The sequence below is a fragment of the Cygnus olor genome, chromosome Z, assembly GCF_009769625.2.
Source record: "Cygnus olor isolate bCygOlo1 chromosome Z, bCygOlo1.pri.v2, whole genome shotgun sequence".
NCBI classification, from domain to species: Eukaryota; Metazoa; Chordata; class Aves; order Anseriformes; family Anatidae; genus Cygnus; species Cygnus olor.
In genome coordinates, this window is record NC_049198.1 from 64,489,202 (window position 1) to 64,507,735 (window position 18,534).

Genomic DNA, 18,534 nt, shown 5'->3' on the forward strand with positions numbered 1-18,534 from the left:
CCTAAAATAGGGCCATTTAGACAGTCTCTTAAGTTTTTGAAGGAGGTGTACACACAGTCCTTTCTGTGCTCCCTGTAAAATGGGCTAGCACCAAAACCAGCTCAGTTCCCAGCTGGTACAACTTTGCCCTTTTTAGCCCTTTTCAACATAGTTCTGCTCTCCTTGGGCAAATAGGTTAGATGGGAGCAGAGTCTACCTGACATCAGTTACACTTTAAAGAAATGTAGGAGATTATTCAGAAAGAGCAAGTTGTGCTCATGGAGAGAGTTCTGCTCCTGTACAGTGAGCAGTAAAGCCAATACCCTGCCTAAGTCCCTCTTCAGCCCTGAATAATGCATTGAACCTTGACACTGCACAGGGGTAGATTTCACTCCCTGCTAAGCTGACTGATCTTTTTACTTTATGTGGTCTTGGATCATGTGAGTTTTGTCCTCATCAGCTCATGATTCTAGCTTTATCGCTCCTTGTGCCTTGCACTGGAATAGGACGTGACCTTGCAAAGAAATCCATGGCAAAGGGAAAACTGTCCTTCCCACTTGTCCCTTGCACAGGGCTAGTCATGAACACTTTTAAAGTCAGACATTGTTTAAAGGTATGTCTGAATATTAGTTTTGCCTGGATCCTTAGGATAATAATCATATACATATAGATATCAGCTGAAGCATAAAAGGTTGTTAGCAGCAAACTATTAAAAAAAATGAGAGAGAAATAATGATTTTTCCCCTGTTATTTGTCTTTCAGATTCCTTCGTAGCCCTGAATGGTAAGGAAGTTCGTAGTTTCACTTTTTACTGACAGAAAATCCATTTTGGAGGAATCACTTTGTACTAAACTTTTATGTATTTTCATATTTTTTGTTTTATTTAATGTTTCTTCCCAATTTATTTTGTTCATAGACATTTCAACTGCTTCACCTGATCATGAAATGTCTTACGACACAGCGTATGGTCAGTTTATGGGTGTTTTAAAAAATTCTCCCTGGATCCTTGTATTAGCTAGTATTTTCTCTAGTCAAATAGCTGCTAACCCTTTCTTATTTGTTTTGTCTTGGTTTTGAGGGCCTGATTCACTAATCACAAGTAAGATTAAGTCATGCTTCTTGATTTGCAATCCCTCTTTCCTTGTCCTCCCTCAAAACTGTCTCCATTGAATTAAAGTCAGACATGGCCAATTTTAATGGCACTCCAGCAGACATGATTAAGAGCATGCTTCATCTGAACACTCAGACAAAGGAACACTGGAAACAGTGATGCATCTTATCTGTTCCCTGGGAAAAACAAAATAGCTTACATCCCACTCATGAGTCGTCCAGGCTGGTGTCATGACTGCTACAGCAGCTAGTCACCAATAATTTAGGGAAAGGAGCAGAACTGTCCATGGGTGATAGAAAATCTCTCATAAACCAAATTAACTATTACCTGTGTCAGCTGAGATGGGGTTATGCCCTGAGTCCCAAAGGTTTCTCTCACTTCTGGAGTGAGTCATTTATGTTGTACATGCTTGCAGTATCATAATACCCCTATGGTACCTGGTCTGTAAATAAAAAGGGGGATTCACACAGCAAATTAAATGACCAAAGCTGAAAGGAGCATTTTTGCTAGCCTAGAGTAGCAGTTTCCCACCAGGCAGCTGTTAATCTGCACTCACAGTACTTTACACCACTTTGTTCTATGTTTGGAAGTGGATTAGTGTCACCTGGAGTGCAGAATAAGTGTCTTCTTGAGGAATTGCTGCAGAATAAATAATCACTTTAAATTCAAACCTAGACTTATATTGCAATAGCTTCTCTTCCTAGATGTCCTGAACAAAAACAAGTGCTCACAAGCTAAGAGGATGTGTGATACTGTTCCCAGTGAAGGCAATGGCAAAGTTCCATTTGGAAATTTGGAGGGCTGGGAACTTGCTTGTGAAATTGCTTTCATTCCGGCTGTGCAAGACTAACAGTTCATCAGAGCTCGGACAAAATTATAATATGTTTGGCTGAATGTAGCTAGAGGTAGGTTAGTTTGCTGCTGTGATGATGCACATTAGATTGGTCCCTTTGTCTCCTGCCTGCAAAATATGTAGATGCAAACAGAACCAACGGCAACACAATAGTACAGCAAAATATAAATAACACAATCATACTGATCAGCATTTAAAAATAAATTAAATAAAATTTCCCATGTTGTTTATCACCAGGAAATGGAAAATGTGCAGGTGAAATTTGTTTGCAAGTATGATAATGAAAACCAATAAAGGGAATATACAAAATCTAAGTTGAGACTTCATAATGTATGGAAGACTGATGGTTTCATCTGCGTATAGAGTTTGTAGTTTCTTTCTATTGAAAATTGCTATATACCCAAAATATAGAGCAGTAATTAAAGGATAAGTCGTAATAATAAAACCCATACTGTTGAATCTAAAGAAAAAGAAAATAGCCCTGGCCTACTGCTAACATGCCAGAAATGTCTTAGGATTCCTACTACTAAGTGTGTTTGGAGGCTGCACAGTTATAGCTGTAGGCTGTGGTTCTGGATCCCATCAGCTACCATATTAGTAGGGACTTTAGCCAAAGCTGGTATTTTAATCTGACCAAGAAAGCCGAAAAATGGTTCAAGTGAGTGTCAAAATGAAAAAAGCTGTAGTCCCAGGGGAGTATAGGTTACTATACTTGCATGTCAAGCACAGTGATAGATTTCATGAATGAACCCAGCTCTTAAAATAAGATCCTATTGCCAAATGTGAGAGAAAAATGCTGACCCAACACAAACGTTGGTTCCCATTCATGCCCTCTTTCACAGATGATTTCATTGACATTTCTAAAGTAGATCCTGATACATGGTCACTAGGCAAGACAGCCCTTCCTTTAGGGGTTCAGTTGAAATAACCTTGATGATATTACTGTAGTTAGTCTCTTTCCACCTACCAGGGCAAAATACAAAAGGGAAAGTGCTAGTTACCTCTCTTGATCTTCCCCAAGAGGACTGTAAAAAATTCCAGCACTAGACAGTAAACCAATCTCAGTAAACATGCTCATGTTTGCTAAATGTTATGTCTGCTCTTTTTTTTCTTGAGAAAACAAAATTTTCTAAATAGTTTTACTGTTATTGAATACAATTAAATGTGTAACTAAATGGTATTTCATAATAGATTAAACCTCAGAACCACTGGGACATACCAGGATGCCAATCAAGTGAATGCTCAGGATGCAAAATGCTCAGATGCAAAAGTCTTATAGCTAGATTACCCCTTTCAGCTGATTTACACCACTATAAATCAGCTCTCTTTGGTAGACTTACTGCCAGTCTGTAGCAGTGTACATGAAAGGAGAATTGAGCCCTTAATCTTTGTATTCCTTACATCAGCCTCCTCCTGAAACTGGGCTCCCTTTTCTGGGGCAGTCTTACATGATCAGTTGTAAACAAGTGACAAAAGTGCAAAGTCCACACAGGTGACTGTTCAAGTACATCCCTTTTGACACCCAAGGGGAGAATAGCAGGCTGAAGTTCTGCTGCAGAAGGTCAGAGAGGAATGATGTGGGAGACATATTTAAACAAAGAGATGAGATTAGATTCTTCCACAAAATTGTAAGCAGCTTCAATTACCTTTGGAAACATCAATTCTTAGTGAATTGGGCCCTTATCTTACCCCCTAGCCATATTCCTTTTTCCCTCTGTAGTATTGATTTAGCCTTTCCCTCTAATTGTCTAATTAGGTTGCTATAGCTGTTAATAGGATAGTGTGTGGACATCTTAACCTCTGAGATCCTAATGACTTGTGCATATTACAGCAACTATCAAATACATATTGAATCCCTGTCTTTGTTTTAAAGCTGAAAAAATCTCCTTATATTTTACAAGTGCACTTCAGAAAAAGCTGTAGTTACAGAAGTGCAGCCCTTCTGAATCATTATCCATGCCTGTAGACACTAAGTGCTTTTACTGCGGTCCTATTACTTGATTACAGCACTCCAAAAGAAAAGTTTTTGCAAATAATGGAAGCACCCTAAAACAGATTTTTTAAAGGCCTATTTTGAATTTTTCATGTTTGCTTTAAACAAAGAAGTTTGAAAAGCACTATGTCTGCATCTTTTCAGGTGGATTGTTTTAAAACAAAGGCAGATCTTTGATTTTTAGATGTTTAGGTGTATGAAAAGCTAGTCGATACTAACATAGAGGTACTGGCTACCTCTCAGATATGCTAAAGCCTCTTTAAATTGCAGCAAAGCCTATTTACAGTCAGAGTGGTAAAAATGGTGTGATGGGGAAAAAAAGGCCCACTACGTGTTGCAAACGATACAGCACATTGTAAAGGTTTAATAATGGCTGTGTGTGACAGGGACAGGAGTGGGTTGCCTGGCACTACAGCCTTTTCTCTGTTTATGAGAGAAACAACTAGCTCATACGTTTGTGGTGCCACTCAGCTCAGAGGTGAAATTCACCCAGCAGGACTGACTGTTCAGCCACTTACAAGACACAGTGACAACACTTATGGTGTCTGGTGTGGCAGCCACTGCCCAGTAGCAAGTGTTTGCAGAATACAACTCCAACACATGCGGGGTAGGTTATTAAGGTTAATCTGCTCCTGCCCTGCTTCCACAAAATGGAAGAAAGTTTATGTTGATTATATGTGGAGGACTGTTTCTCAGTGTGTACTAGACTAGCACATTAGTAACAGAGCAAATAGACTGATTTCTCGCGATTGTGTGAAACCTTTCTCTACCTAACTGCCATCTGGTACACATTACTATCTTCACAAAGCCTAAGCTTTCCATTTCCAAGAACTTCTCCATGTATTTGCAGCATATGGTTGAGGAATTTTTTTAATTTTATTTTTTTAGAAAATGTGTTCCTTAGGCATATATTTCTTCTAGATTACTGTATTAAGAAATGTTTTTCTTCAGCCATACTTTTGGCTTTTCCTTAAAATTGTCCCTTTAAGCACATCTAAAGTGAAAGTGTCTGGACAGAGATATGGACATATAAATGCATATGTAAAGCAGGTATAAAATATGATTGCTGCTTTGCAAGATTTCCTTCTCTTCCACCTCCTTATCAAGCTTTGACTAATTGCTTTCTTATGTTGAGTGCAGCACTATTTGTAGGCTGACCAAATGTTGTACACATTATTGTGGCCATTGAATGGGGTATTAACTTGGAGACTGAAACCCCATGAATGCTGGCACTGTGGTTTAGTCCTTAGGGAAAAGAAGACATGGAAATCTCATAACTTCCATTTTCTGGCCTGTTCTATGTCCCATTGTTCCTCTTATTTCTTGAGAATGAGCACAGGAATTGGCAAGCGTAAAATGGTATAAAAGTGAAAGCTTTCATGCTCCAGCGTATTCTTGCTTCAAAAGGGCACGTGTTTTCAGCCACTGGGCCTCTACCCGTCCTTTTGGAAACAGGCAGCCCTGTAGAACTGCTGTGGAACAGGCAGCAAGTCTGGATTGAAGTCCATCATCCATCAAACTCTGTGTTACCAGTGCTTCCAGCCATGCTGTTGCTTATGGGAACCTTTGAGAAGAGAATATTGTTTGGCTTCTCTTTCCTATTTGAGCAACATTAAAAGCTCTGTCTTAAACAAAATACAGCCTCTAGTTTGCCATGTTAAAGAAAGGTGGCTAGAGGAGACCACCCTTCCTACCAGGAGAGAGAAAAAATAATACAGTGCCCTGGTCAGCATAAGCCCTCAGCCTGAGGTTCAGTGCTCAATTAATTGTGTTAATGATTACCTGTACTATCTGAAGGGTGAGAATGCTCCATGGTGAGAATGCTGAATCTGACCAACTTGCCCTGCAAAGAACACTGGTTACAGGAGTTAGCTCTGTCCATGTCCTGTGCAAAACACAGTCCAAAGTGCTGCTGCATACAATCCTGCACACTAAATCAAAAATGCTCCTCAAACATATGCAGAGGAGCACAGGCATTTTCTTCCCCTCCAAGATCATTAATATTCAGCAGAACTTCATTAAATCATAGCAGCATTTTAACAGAAGCTGCAGCATTTTTGCTGATTTCATCAATATTTCAATCTGATGAAGCTGCTAAAAGGGGTGGATAAAATGAAGCACATGGGTGTATCAAAAAACATTCAAATTTCTGATGGCTAGGGATAGTTGGGAAGCTGAAGTTCATCAGCTTTCCGTGTACTGCAGGGACTGATGTTGTTTCTGAGAGCAGGACCGGAATGGCCAAAGCACTGACGAAGAATCTATCTAACTTTTTCAACATTTTCAGGATACAGCTTCCTAAAGCTTTATGTGTATCCAGAGACTGTTAAAGATAAAATAAAGAAGCACAGTCTCCTTGCACCCAGCTCTGTGCCTTCACCATGGGGCTCCTTGTGTTGCTATACTTCTGCCCCAGTGAGTCTCAAATTCTTTTTGTAAGCAGTGAAACAACATTTGGGGAAGAAGAGGGAGAGTCCCTGCTAGAGCAGTCCGTAGCCTGGTGACTGGCCTACTCCCCAAGGGAGACTCACATCTGTGGGAGGAAAATTAAGTAGCTGTTAAAAAGGGAAGCAGGAGAAAGGAGGGCTGGTGTCAGCTAGTCTGTCCAGTGCTATCTGTAATGAAAGCATTATCTGCCATTCTGTCCAAATAATCTGATTCTGTTAGTTTAAATCTGAGCATGTTTCAGAAGCCCTTCTTTTGATGGGCTCTCTCTGGAAAGCAGGTAAAGGGAGGTGGAGTTACCCCACATTAAGGCCCGGAGCACTTTGAGTCCTGCTGAAAATAAGCCATTTTGGTGCAAGTGGTGAAAAGGAACTTCCAGAAATATGAGTGATTTTAAGGTCAGAATGTGGTGTGTGTGGAGTTTCACTGCCCCCTTTCCCAGGAGTCATGGAGCTGCTGAGCCACTGAGAAGTCCAGGTTGGGTCCATCATTGAGAGACCATAGACTCCAAGCGTACTGCATTTTGGGTGTTGACCTACTTCCTGGGGTTGAGCTGCAAAGGACATAAATATCTGCAAATATATTTATGCTAAAGCCAAACCACTGTTAAAATTGTGCAGTGTTTCTGGCGGGTCATGTCCTGTGAGTGTGCTGTTTGCTAGGGTGTATTCAACCAGGAAGGAGTTCCTCAGTCATGTTCAGGATGGCAGTGACAATGTCTAGAGCAGCTGTGAAACTCAGGGGAGCAGGGCTGTAATTCTCTCTTCCAGTCAAGAGGAGTACCCTGTGTGACAAATGCAAAGCAGATCACATCCTAAACTTTCCTCCTTCAAAACAGGCCTGCAAGTGTTCGAAGGGGCCTGGAGCAAGCAAGCAATGCCACATCTCTGTCCTAAGAGGTCTACCAACCAAGTGTGCTTTGAAGGCCATGGCAGTTAAAATTTCTTGGCCAGGTTCATGTAGTAAGGCCTTCACTTCACTGTTAATCTGAGCAGAAATGATGTGTGGCTCTGTACTAGCAGTCCTTACCTCAGAGCCATTGTAGACCACTGCTCAGACAAGACTGGTGGTGATGGTGGAAGTAGGCACGAACCCAGTGTGTTTTCCCTCCCCAGTGCACAGGTTCTGGGCAGCTTCTCATTCCCTCAGAGACAGGAGGCAGAGGGCAACCAACATCATCGTGTTGTAGCTCTTCTGGCATTCCCCTCCAGTTCTGGTGGTACTAGAAGTTGTTCCATTTTATTGCTTAAATTGCCTTTGAAATTGCTTTTCAACCTAACCCAGTGCCAGACAGTGTAGACTGATGCTTCGGTATCAGTCAGGCTCATGTGCAGAATCCAGCTGAAGGACGTTTGACTAAGACAAAGAGTCCTCATGCTGCTCCACATGCGTTTAACACTGCTGGGCAAAAACACGCAATTGCAATCTGGGCTGCAGCCAACCACACACACATGCAGCCATTAACACCATCCCACTGGATGGTCTGGAAAGTCCAAATTCTGTGTTTCCTTCAAGCAACACTTTGCAAGGCCTTCAAAGCCATGCTCAGCCTACAAGGTTCACCCATGGAGGAAAGCAAAGCTTGTGCTCCTGAGCATGAGGTGGCATGGTAAGTGACTAATGAGACTTGTTTTCCCTACCTGTATTTATAATGTAAACAGGACACTCCAGTTCACTAGTTCCAAGCACCACCTCTTCCGACTCTCGGGCTCGACAGGGTTATGATGCTAGGGGACGCATGCTGGATTGGAAGGATCCGCTTGGTTCATCCGAAAATACAGACCCATATGTGGCAGTTTCATCCCATAATCATCAAGACAAGAAGGGTAAGGCCTTGGAAATGACTTCCTGTGGTGAGGAGGGTGGGGGGGGGAGGACTGAAGTGTAACTGCTTCCAGCTGGCTCAGAGCAACATGTAATAAAACTCCTGTGCTATAATTAAAAGCTTATCGTAAAGCCTGAAACTAAACAGCCAATCTCAGACTCAGTCTTAGATAATTCACTGCCTGAGGAAACCACACAAAACAAATAGAAATGTATGCCTTTGCTGTGTGCATTGTGCATGTGCATGGGAAGGAGGGAAACTGGGGATTTAGCTTTCTTTAAACTTTATCTTCCCCATTGTCTGACAAAGGCAGATTCGTGGCTTTCCATTTTTCTTAAGAGTGCACTTTTATATTGCCTTTTTGTCTGAACTCCCGGAGCAGCACAGCAGGTCTCAGCTAATTTCACATTATTTCTGTCTCTCGCTGTCAGGAAGAGATACTGAAGCTCCGAGGTTGGCTCTACTTTAACTGGTGGAGTTACACGGATGCTGGTCCTAGCCACTGGACCTGAGCATCAAATGCCTTTGAGAATGGGGGCTGCAGAGATCATCAGTGTATTTTAAAAGATACTTAGGTGGTTGCTGGTGGAGAGAGTTTCTCTGCTGCATTTTTAAAGCGACAAAAGGTGCTTTGATTTAGGTGGTGTTTCACCCTGTTCAGCCCTGTGCTGAAGCAAGCTTGTGCCTGAGACAAGGGACAGCCCTGCCATTTGGCCTCTAGTCATGTTTTGCTATGCATGCAGAGAATTAGGCAGAGAATTGCCTAAACTTGCCACTTGAACCTGCTTAGGGACAGAGTAGCTTTTCTCCTGAGCGAGGATGGTAGTGACCCATCGTTCTGTCATGGCCCTCCATCATTCTTCCTGCTGCTTTCAATCCATATCTGAATGAGGTTAAAATGGTTCCTTTGTAAATGGGGGCTTAGGTTCAAATATCTCCTCTGCCTAGAGAGATTTAAGTCCTTGTTATTCTTCTCCAGGGTGTTCTTAGATCTCTTCTTTCAATCTCTTCTCTGTTGAAGATGTTTCACTCTGTATGGACTGATTAAGTACTCAACGGGCCAGAAGGCGGATGGGTATAAGCAAAACTCAGTTGCTGAGTGGTTAGGGCACTCACCAGGGGCAGGAACACACATGAGCTTCAGGCCTTTCTACTATGAATACTTTATAAAAAACACTTAAAATATTAATTGAAATGTGGATTCCAGTCTCTGTTGTTCATGCATTTTACATGAAAAACTCATTAGACAAAAGCATCAGCTGTTCCTGGAGAAGCTACTAGCATGCCAGACCTACTGCTTTGAATTGTCTGCCCAAACTAGTAGGTTACTAAATCATATTCCCTCCCCTCTGCCTGACCCACTGAGCCTTGAATTCTCTGCACTCACTACAGAGACTTTCAGCAGGGGGTAATGAGCAGGTTAACATTGCAACACAGTTTTCAGCAGAGCTTCATGAGCAGCTGGCAATGATCTGGACTGTAAACTCGGTGCCTGGCATTCACAGCAGCCCCAGACACACAATGTCTCCCACAGTCTTGGGATATCCTGGAGATTTCTCATTGAACTCTCCTTGAAGAACCTTCACAGCTCCTGTCCACAAGGACAGTGTGCATCACCTGGCTGGCCCACCTGAGACAAAGTCTGAAGCAGCTTTCTGGCTGACAAGCTGGTCAAATTGGGCAGAAGAAGCAGTAAAATTTCCTGAGATGCCAAGGAGACAATTAATCTAGTAGCCTTGGCTTTTAGGCTTGATGGCAGCAAATAGAATAGGAATATCTGAAATCCCCCAGGCAGAAGATGTGACTTGTGTCCCACCTACCAACAGTTTTTCCTGTAAAAAAAAAAGAAAAAAAAAAGAGGGGGAGAAACTGCCATGTATTCTTTTTCCTTCAGCCGGATTTTAGAAGAGGCTACTGCTATCAGATTTTTTTTTTCTGAGCTTGATCATGTAGACATGATCAGGATAGGAGACTAACTGCAAATCTAAAGGAAAAAATGAATTTCTGAACCTGATCAGACTTACCTGTGACATAAGCACAGAGCTCCCCTGTACCACGCAGACCTGTGGGCTGCAGAGTCTCTGCAGAAGAAGTTCAGGCCACTGCATTACTTCAATTCAAAACCATAATGTAAGGGGCAAGTGTTTGGGGGTGTTGAAGACAAAAGGTCAGAGTCCTAATCCCTGCTTAAGCTCAGTTTGAGAAATCATCCTCATTTTTTGAATCTGAACTCTGTTCCTCAGACCTTACTCTTCAGCTGCAGAATGGCAATTTAAAAAATGTTATTTCTGGGTGTCAGGTACATAGAGGAGAGACAGCAGATAAACCTGCATGCTCTTCTAAAGATGGCATGTGATTTACCTATCACTCCTTTTTATCAGAGAAATAAATCAATGACAATGCTGACAGCTAAAAAATATTATTTTTTTTTCTTTTTCTGTCTGGCCTCTTGGTAACACCTGGTATTCAAACTTCTTAAGCTGAGAGAACATTTCCTAGAAAATAGTGTTCCCTCTTCTGAAAGTAAGTGGTGTTTTTCTCCTCCTCCCTGAGAAGAGGGGATGTCATTAAGCAGACTTGATGAGGAAGGAAGGAAAAGATCCTTGAACCCAGCTCTTCTGCTGGTATCAGTCAGGGATGCTAGGTCAGAAATCGCCAATAGTGGAAGATCTGGCCCTTTACGTACCCAGAGGAATGCAGAGATGTGTATGCATTTTAATGACACTATTTGTTATGTGTGGATCTGTACTTTACAAATCCTTTGCAAAGCAGTGCTTAGTAGATGGAAAGCTAGCTCTTAAAAGCATCTTGTATGCCAGCAGAAGCTTTCAGAGGAGCATGCAGTGAAAATATTAATAAATATATAGCTGTTGGATTCGAATAATTTTCAATTCACTGACTGATGAGGTGGCTTACGTTCAATAGTTCCCTCCTCAGGGAGTGATGGTTACCAAAGATCCTTATTAGCAATTGACAGGGTCATTTAAATATCATGCATTCTTTGTTGCCTAATTATTAATATTGACAAAGCTGGAAGCAGTCTTCACACAATCAAAACAATGGCGGCAGAGGTGACCGCATGGTTGTTTACCATTACCATCTACTTGTGTGTTGTTACTCCTTGCCTTGCCCAATCAAAGCTGGTTGGCTCCAAAATTGCTATTGATTTGTTGTGTTTAAAGGGCAAAGGAAAGAGTTCTTGCACAAAATTAAATCAGAAAATGTTAAGCTTACTATCCTTTCATCAAGGTTTTGTTTTCACTTCTGCTGTGGTTTCTTTCATTTTTGCATATTCATAGAGAAAAAATGTTCTTTTTTCGTTCTTTTTTTTTTTCTTCTATTTTTAACATTTTATCTTTGTTTTGCAAGGTGCTTTGTGGTGTTCTTCATTGGTTGTGTCTAGTCCTTTGGACGGTGTTTTCTTTCTTTTTCTGTACTCACAAACAACTTCCTTCTGATTGTACTAATTGTACAGAATCCACTTGCTGCTTTTTTTTTCTGTAACACGGGTGCTTTGATGATGTCACATCCAACCATATGCTTCACTTTTAATTCAGTGCAGGCATCTTGGGGAATATCTGTGGGGGCGTGAAGAGGGGGTTCTTTAAAAGAGTTGACTCATGGGAATGTGACATTTGTGTGCCACAGCTTTAGTAGCTAAATATACTCTGGGATTGTTGTTTCTGAGCTACCTCACATTTCTTGCCAAGATGAAAATGTGTAGAGCAACCCTTAGAGTGGGAATTATGCGTTGCCATCCCACTGGCATTTTCATTTTGGCCATTAAGGAATCTGCCCTTCGCATTACAAACAAAAAATCAGCTCTGACTGGGCAAACTGCACCCTCTTTCCTCTTCTCCATCTCCTCCAACAACCAAAAAAAAAAAAAAAACATGTTCTAGAGTATGTTTATGTTTTGTTTCCTTTCTTGCTGTGTTTTAATTTTAATTTAATTGTGTGTTTCTCACCTTTGTCAAAAGAGTTTTCCTAACCTTGCAGTCTAACCTCCCCTTCTGCTGCCATTGTACTGAGCCTCCCTCCTGCCCTCGGTAGTCATGAAGCTCCTCCTGTGGAGCACTCCAAGGCTTTACCCTGTACACCCCAGTAGTGACCTAGTGCTGTGTCTCTGTAGTTGTTCTACTAACGAAGGGAGAGTAGATAATATAGTACTTACTGCTGGCAGAGAGGCCTTCATGAAGAAAACAAAGTAATTTTCTTCAGGAGGAACTGGCCTTGCTCCCTCATTACCCTGCTGGCCCTTCTCTGCTGTCTCCTGTCCCTTCTGCCTTCTTCTAGAAATGCCTCATGTTTTTCTAGTCCTGGGTTTCTTAGCACAATGTAGCCAACTGCTTAGTTTTATTATTCACTCCCTAAATGTATGGAGCTTACCTTTCAATCACAGAGCTGATAAACCGGTTGTAGATTTGGCTTATGATTTCTTTCCACAGCTTCTTTTCTGACGCATTCAGGTGGACATGGTTTAGCTGGGCATTGACTGCTTAAAATGTAGCGTTATTTTGAACGGGCTTAATGTTTGTATTCTTACTTGTCTCAACTCTCATCAAGTGAAGATTATGAGGTGGTATCTCCTTTTCTTAACAAAACTTTTGTCAATAGCCAGATGCCAATGGTAAAAAACTGGCTGGAAGTCGGACGTGTTGCACACAGTTTATACGGTTAAGACTTGCTGGTGTATTTAGATGTCAAGAATGCTCCTGTATATATGTCATGCCTTAGAGTCTATTATTTTACACATAACTGTTAACAACTGCAGCCCTTTGGGTGGTACAGACCTAGGTGTCATTAGCAGTAGTGAACATTTTGGAGAGGTCTGTGTTATTGGGGAGCCCAAGGGCTGTTCATTTCAAAATCTGATTCCATAAGATGTTTCTTATTGTACACAAGTGGCAGTGTTACTAATTTTTACTGTGATTATCACTACTTGAGAGACTTGCTAAGTGCTGACAATGCTTGTCTCTGGAGAGTCTGCAAATGTTACAGCAGATTCTGCTCCAGGGAGACAGAATTGTATGAAATTTCAAGTATAGTTATAATAAAGAACGCAGAGTGCTGATTTAACAAGATACTTTCCATGTAGACATGAAACAAGAGGAAAAAATCTGTGGCGAAGCAAAGCTTCGGATTCTTTTGGCATAAATTAAGCAGCCAGTGTTGATCATGGGAAGGCTGAGTTTCGCACCAGGAAGTACATTTGCAGTTTGTTTTTACACAGAATGTTGTATTCTGATGTGTGCAAGGATCTAAAAGATTCAAAACATGTTTTATCAGAGGAAGCAGGGAGAAGTCATTATTATCTTACTGGCATTTTGTAATAATTCAGAAGAGGATTTAAAGTGGCACAGAATTTGTCAAGGCTGTCTTTGGAGTCAGCGTTTGCAGGTCTGAAGGGGAGGGCTTGGATTTTCAAGGTGAAGCAAATACCCTGTATTTGATCTGTATCATAGTTCTGGCAAAGTCAGAAGGAATTGACTGCTTCTTAAAAAAAGTGTTAGGCTAATCAGAGGAGAGGCTGCACCGTAGTCAGCTCTGACTAGATGCGGCTCAGGAAGCACTGTAAATTCAGAGCATATGGGCCTGGAGGAAGCTATTACAAACATTGCTATTCTTTTCCCTGTCTCAAACCACTGTCCACACAAACATAAAACAGATTGCAAGTACTTTGCCATTCACTAACACTTTCAAGTGCTGAGGAAACAATGAAGATAGAATCAGACCTGATCCTTCACATTCTGTACATTTAAATCTTCTGCCCACAGTCCAGTAAAAGAGCAGTGTAAGAAAGGGAGTAGTGACTTTGTCCTGACTGTCTATGATTTGGAAGCATTTAGGTGAGACTTGAAGTGAGAGGTTTGATTACTTGGAGCTGTAATGCTTCACAAAGGGATTTAATGTACACAAGACTTAAATGAACTTAGTCCATTTAAGTTTTTATAGATTCACATCTAGATTAAAACCTAATTACTTTTCCCATTAGGATTTAAACAGAGGCTGGTTGGATGAGTACATGCTAAACAGAGCCCTACAGATTTTATTTGTTAAGTGTTGTTAGGTAAATTAGCACCTGTAAACATCCCTGTTTTGTGAGGACATCTTATTTATGTTTGTCACATATATTAGCTGCTTGGGTGGAATATTAAAATACTTAAAAATAAAACAAAACAAACAAACAAACATATTGGTTTAGAATACCTCTAGAAAGCAACTTGTCCAGAAGCTGATAGTCTCAGAAACTAATCACAGCATACCAGACACCTTCTGTAGGATGCCATTTTAGCTCTGTACCAAATCAATACCAGAAAACCATTGATAAATTAAATGAGACCAAATTTCTCAGAAGAGCTTCTATTAGCCAGATATCTATATCACAAGACCAGGCTAATAAAACATGCCAGGAGGTTGATAACCTCACCCTGCTGGAGCTGCACGTACTCTGTGACACAGACAAGAACGCTGTGCAGTCAAGATTAAGGGAGCACACCAAACCTGTCTGTCCAGGGTAGTGACACTGATCCTTCCTCTGTTCTGTCTTGTATGTACAAGATCTGTTCCCAGAGCTGGCGACAGCTAATCATCCCAGATTGCATCCCTGAGTTCAAACACCCGGAGGAGAAAACTAGGTGCTAATAAATAAAATAGGAATTGTGTATGAAATTGACAAAAGAAGAATGCTGGAAGGAGTGTTTCTGACAACAGATTTTCTTCAAATTTGCTTTCATTACGGTTTTGAAGTTTCTATGAGAACAAGAGTAAAGAGACAGTGAGGTGACAGTTTCATATGGTCAAGGATGAGTAAATCAAAGTAAGGGAATGGCCATACCTAAAGAAATAACTATACTTCATCAATGGATCTAGCTTGCATTTTTCAGAAATCAAAATGTTTCCATGTTTCACTAGCAGTATGGATTTCAGATTTAACTAGCCAAAGTGGAAATATGAGTAGTCAGCTTTGAACCAAGGGTCAAGTGACATATCATTCGTTTAGTAGGAAAAAAAAAAAACAACACTTTTTTGATAATATGATAATAAAAGAGGTTGTGTTGATGTGCAAATCCTGGTTATGAAAACCAACAGTGGAGCTTTCCTTCGTCAATATGCCCCCATACTTCAGAATTCTCCAAATAAAGGAACGGTGAAGTTTAGAATAGAGCTCATCAAATGTCAAATCTGGCTGCAGGAAACAGCGGGTGTCCTTGACCTGTAATTGTCCACCTGCATAGATTTAAAGTCAGGTTATCCATTTAAAGGCTGCAATGAGCAGCAGAAGCATGTCTTACTAAAATAGGGAAAAACTGTCATTGCCCCAGGACCTTGATCTACTTTTTCAATAAAAGAGGCCATGTCTAATTTGTCAAGGCAGATGCTCAGAGTTCAGGGCATTAGAGCTATTGTGTGATGGACAAGATTCCCAGCTGTGTTCATCCACAGTCACCCGGTGAGGACAGCCTGGTGGAGAAACACAGACTGCCTCGTGCTCTTGTTTGACCCTTGTAGCACTGACATATTTATCAAGGGCTGGGAATTCACTGTAGGGTACGCTGGCCCTACAGGGACACTACTCTTTCTGGAAGCCACGAGGAATAATTGGTGTTCAAGATGCTAAATAACACCACGTTTCATTCTGGGGATGTACATGTTGAGTACAGGGAGGCATTGTGCAATGCAAACATGCTGAACAGGCAGGAAAGAACTTAGCCCTTTAAGTAAGAGATTTCTGAAACAGTTTCAAAATGTGAAGGGATTTAACAGCAGACAATCTTACAGCCAAAAGAGTCTTAAAATGCCTTTTGGTGTTAAATTAATGCCAGTGTATAATTAAAATGTCAATATGCTGTTAAAGATATTTGAATAATTCATTTTTCTTACATAGCAAGTGCATAGTTTCAATAATTGTATTAATTAATAGGTAACATGTCCTGTAGTAAATTTTCAACAACCTAAGCATTCACAGTCCTGGTTCAGAGCACTTTCAATATAATATGTGGACTGTGAAGTGTTTATTAATTACATGACTCTGTACAAAACACCATGTAATTTCTTCTCATATAGATAACCTTTTAGTGAACAGTATCTATATCTCTTTCCATGGCTAAGATACTGACTGACTGTCTTCCTTTCTTACTTAGTTTTCTTTAAGACTGTCAAAAAGCAAGCGTATTTTTAACATCAAAATGGGGTGGTGTGTACTGATTACAGAATGTTGTTAATTAAAAAAGACTGGAGAGGTCGTAATTTAGATTTTGCCATGTTAATCATGTTTAACATTAAATACAGATAACAAATGTTGTCACATTTGGAAAGTAGTCTTTTCTATGAATATCCTTAGTTTAGCCATGTGTTTAGATGAGTGCTACTTAGCAATTTAGCGAGACACCATATTCTCTGGTCTCCAATTATTGTTGCTATGACTTTTTCTAGATTTTAATCATGTGTTCCAAGATTTTTGTGCCAGTAGCTAAGAAAGAGGAGAAAGAAAAATATGTTCTTATTCTCTTCTTACAAAAAAAAAGAGACTTATGGGCATTTTATTGAGAAGTTTTTAAGAGATTGAAGCAAATTTACCATTATATCAAAAATGTGCATCCTGACGTACCTGTTTGGAAAAAAAGAGCTCCACTGGCCAAGTTCTAAGGTACTGAAAAACCTCAGTCTGTTCATACCCAGAAGAAATTTGTCACCATTTGGCAGCTAAATACGCAGACAACTCCATGTACACTGAGTATTGGTGGTATGATTGATAAGCACTTTAGCTATCTGATAGTCTGACAGCTCTCACTGCCCCAGCAGATCAGAGCAAGTCAGAGTCTCTGCTGAAGTAAATTTTAACAGCTGCATTGACATTAGAAGAGCTTAGGGCAGTTTATAGAGAAGTTGCTCAGGGAGCATTAAGGGGCATCTCTGGCACAGCTGTACAATACAGCAAACATTTGGAAATGGCCAGCAGCACATTTATCATCAACTTCACATTGACCAGGAAGAATACCTGTAATGCTCTGAAACAGTGAGTCCCAATGGATAGCCTCCAGACCAGTCCCAGCCTCCCATGCCTACCTAAATGCATAGCCCTAGATATTAAACTGTAGTCCTTCCAGCAACAACCAAAGATTTCTATTTTCTGTGAAATAAAATCTCAGATGAAGGTGCAACTTGATAACATTGTCACAACTGGGCATAAACGGGGCAGTTCTTTCATATGCCCAACAAGGATTTTTTTTTAATTGGAAAATAACACCAGCTGCATTCAGTCAATAATATTCCATCTTGTTCATGCTCCATCCCATCTTACCCACAATTGTGATAGAAAATAATAGAGCAGCTGTTAAAAAAAAGAGGTGGGGGGTGGGGGTGGGGGGAGAAGGGAAGGGTGGGGTGGGGGACAGACTCATTTTTAAAGCCTTACAAAGCTACTGCTATTCACTATCATGTTCTTGCAGAAAGAAACAGAGCATTTTTTTTTCTGAGAGCCCAAAAGATGTGCAATTGCTAAAACAATTGCTAAATACCAACTCAGACACTGAATTTAAGACTGCACAGAAGCACCTCCCGAATGGCAGTACACCAAAGCCTTCAGCAAGATAACTCCAAAAGTGTTTTGAAAAGAATATATTTTCCAATTGTTTTCTTATTCTTAAAATCAGAAAACTTTACTGAGTTCCTGTTTGCAAACAAACATAGTTGTAATTCTGAAAAAAGAAATTCCAGTCTAGAACAGTCATTCATGTCAGCAAATACAATGAATTTGTTTCACAAGGAGCTATGGAAAAAAAATAGAGCAAGGCACCCGTCTATCTCTGCTTATAAATTTAAACTCAGTCTAGCTAGCTGATGAGGGTAAGTGAGGCACAAGTCATAAAGCTGTGTAAAAACTACGGAGTAGCATTTTTTGTTGTTTTTTTTTTTTTTTTCTAAGAAGCTAGCAGAAGTGGTCTTGTCATTCGGTGCAGAAAAGGCAGTTGGTAGTTGCCTTGAGCCTGTGGTCAGCACTGGAGAAATCTAGTTTCTGCCATCAGCATACAGCTTCCACCAAACGGTTCAACCATTCTCCGCGTGTATTTGCAGCTGAATGACTCCCATCAAACGTTCTCAGAGAAGGGCACAGAGCAGGGGTGCCCTCTGTCCCTTCCTCTGTGTGCTCTCCCTACTCACTGTACCTCTTGCATTCACCACAGAGCCTGCCCAGAGGTTTGAGCAATCTCAGCTTATAATAAAGAACATAAAGAGTGCTGCTTTTTTTTTTTTTTCAGATAACATTCAGCTTTATCTCTACAAAACACTAGTCTCTATTCAGCATCTTAAAGAGGTCTTACAGT

General features: G+C 40.7%; 1 protein-coding gene across 4 annotated transcripts in view; it reads left to right on the forward strand.

Annotated features, from left to right (window-relative positions):
* The window catches only part of SEMA6A (semaphorin 6A), a 118,722-nt gene that overhangs the window by 84,433 nt on the left and 15,755 nt on the right, over positions 1-18,534 (forward strand). For 3 of the 4 annotated variants that reach the window (XM_040541369.1, XM_040541371.1, XM_040541370.1), the window contains exons 17-18: positions 742-762; positions 8,043-8,207. In XM_040541369.1, the coding sequence (XP_040397303.1) occupies positions 742-762; positions 8,043-8,207 (186 nt within the window). The remainder of the gene's footprint in view (positions 1-741; positions 763-8,042; positions 8,208-18,534) is intronic. The other variant, XM_040541372.1, reaches the window with a different exon arrangement.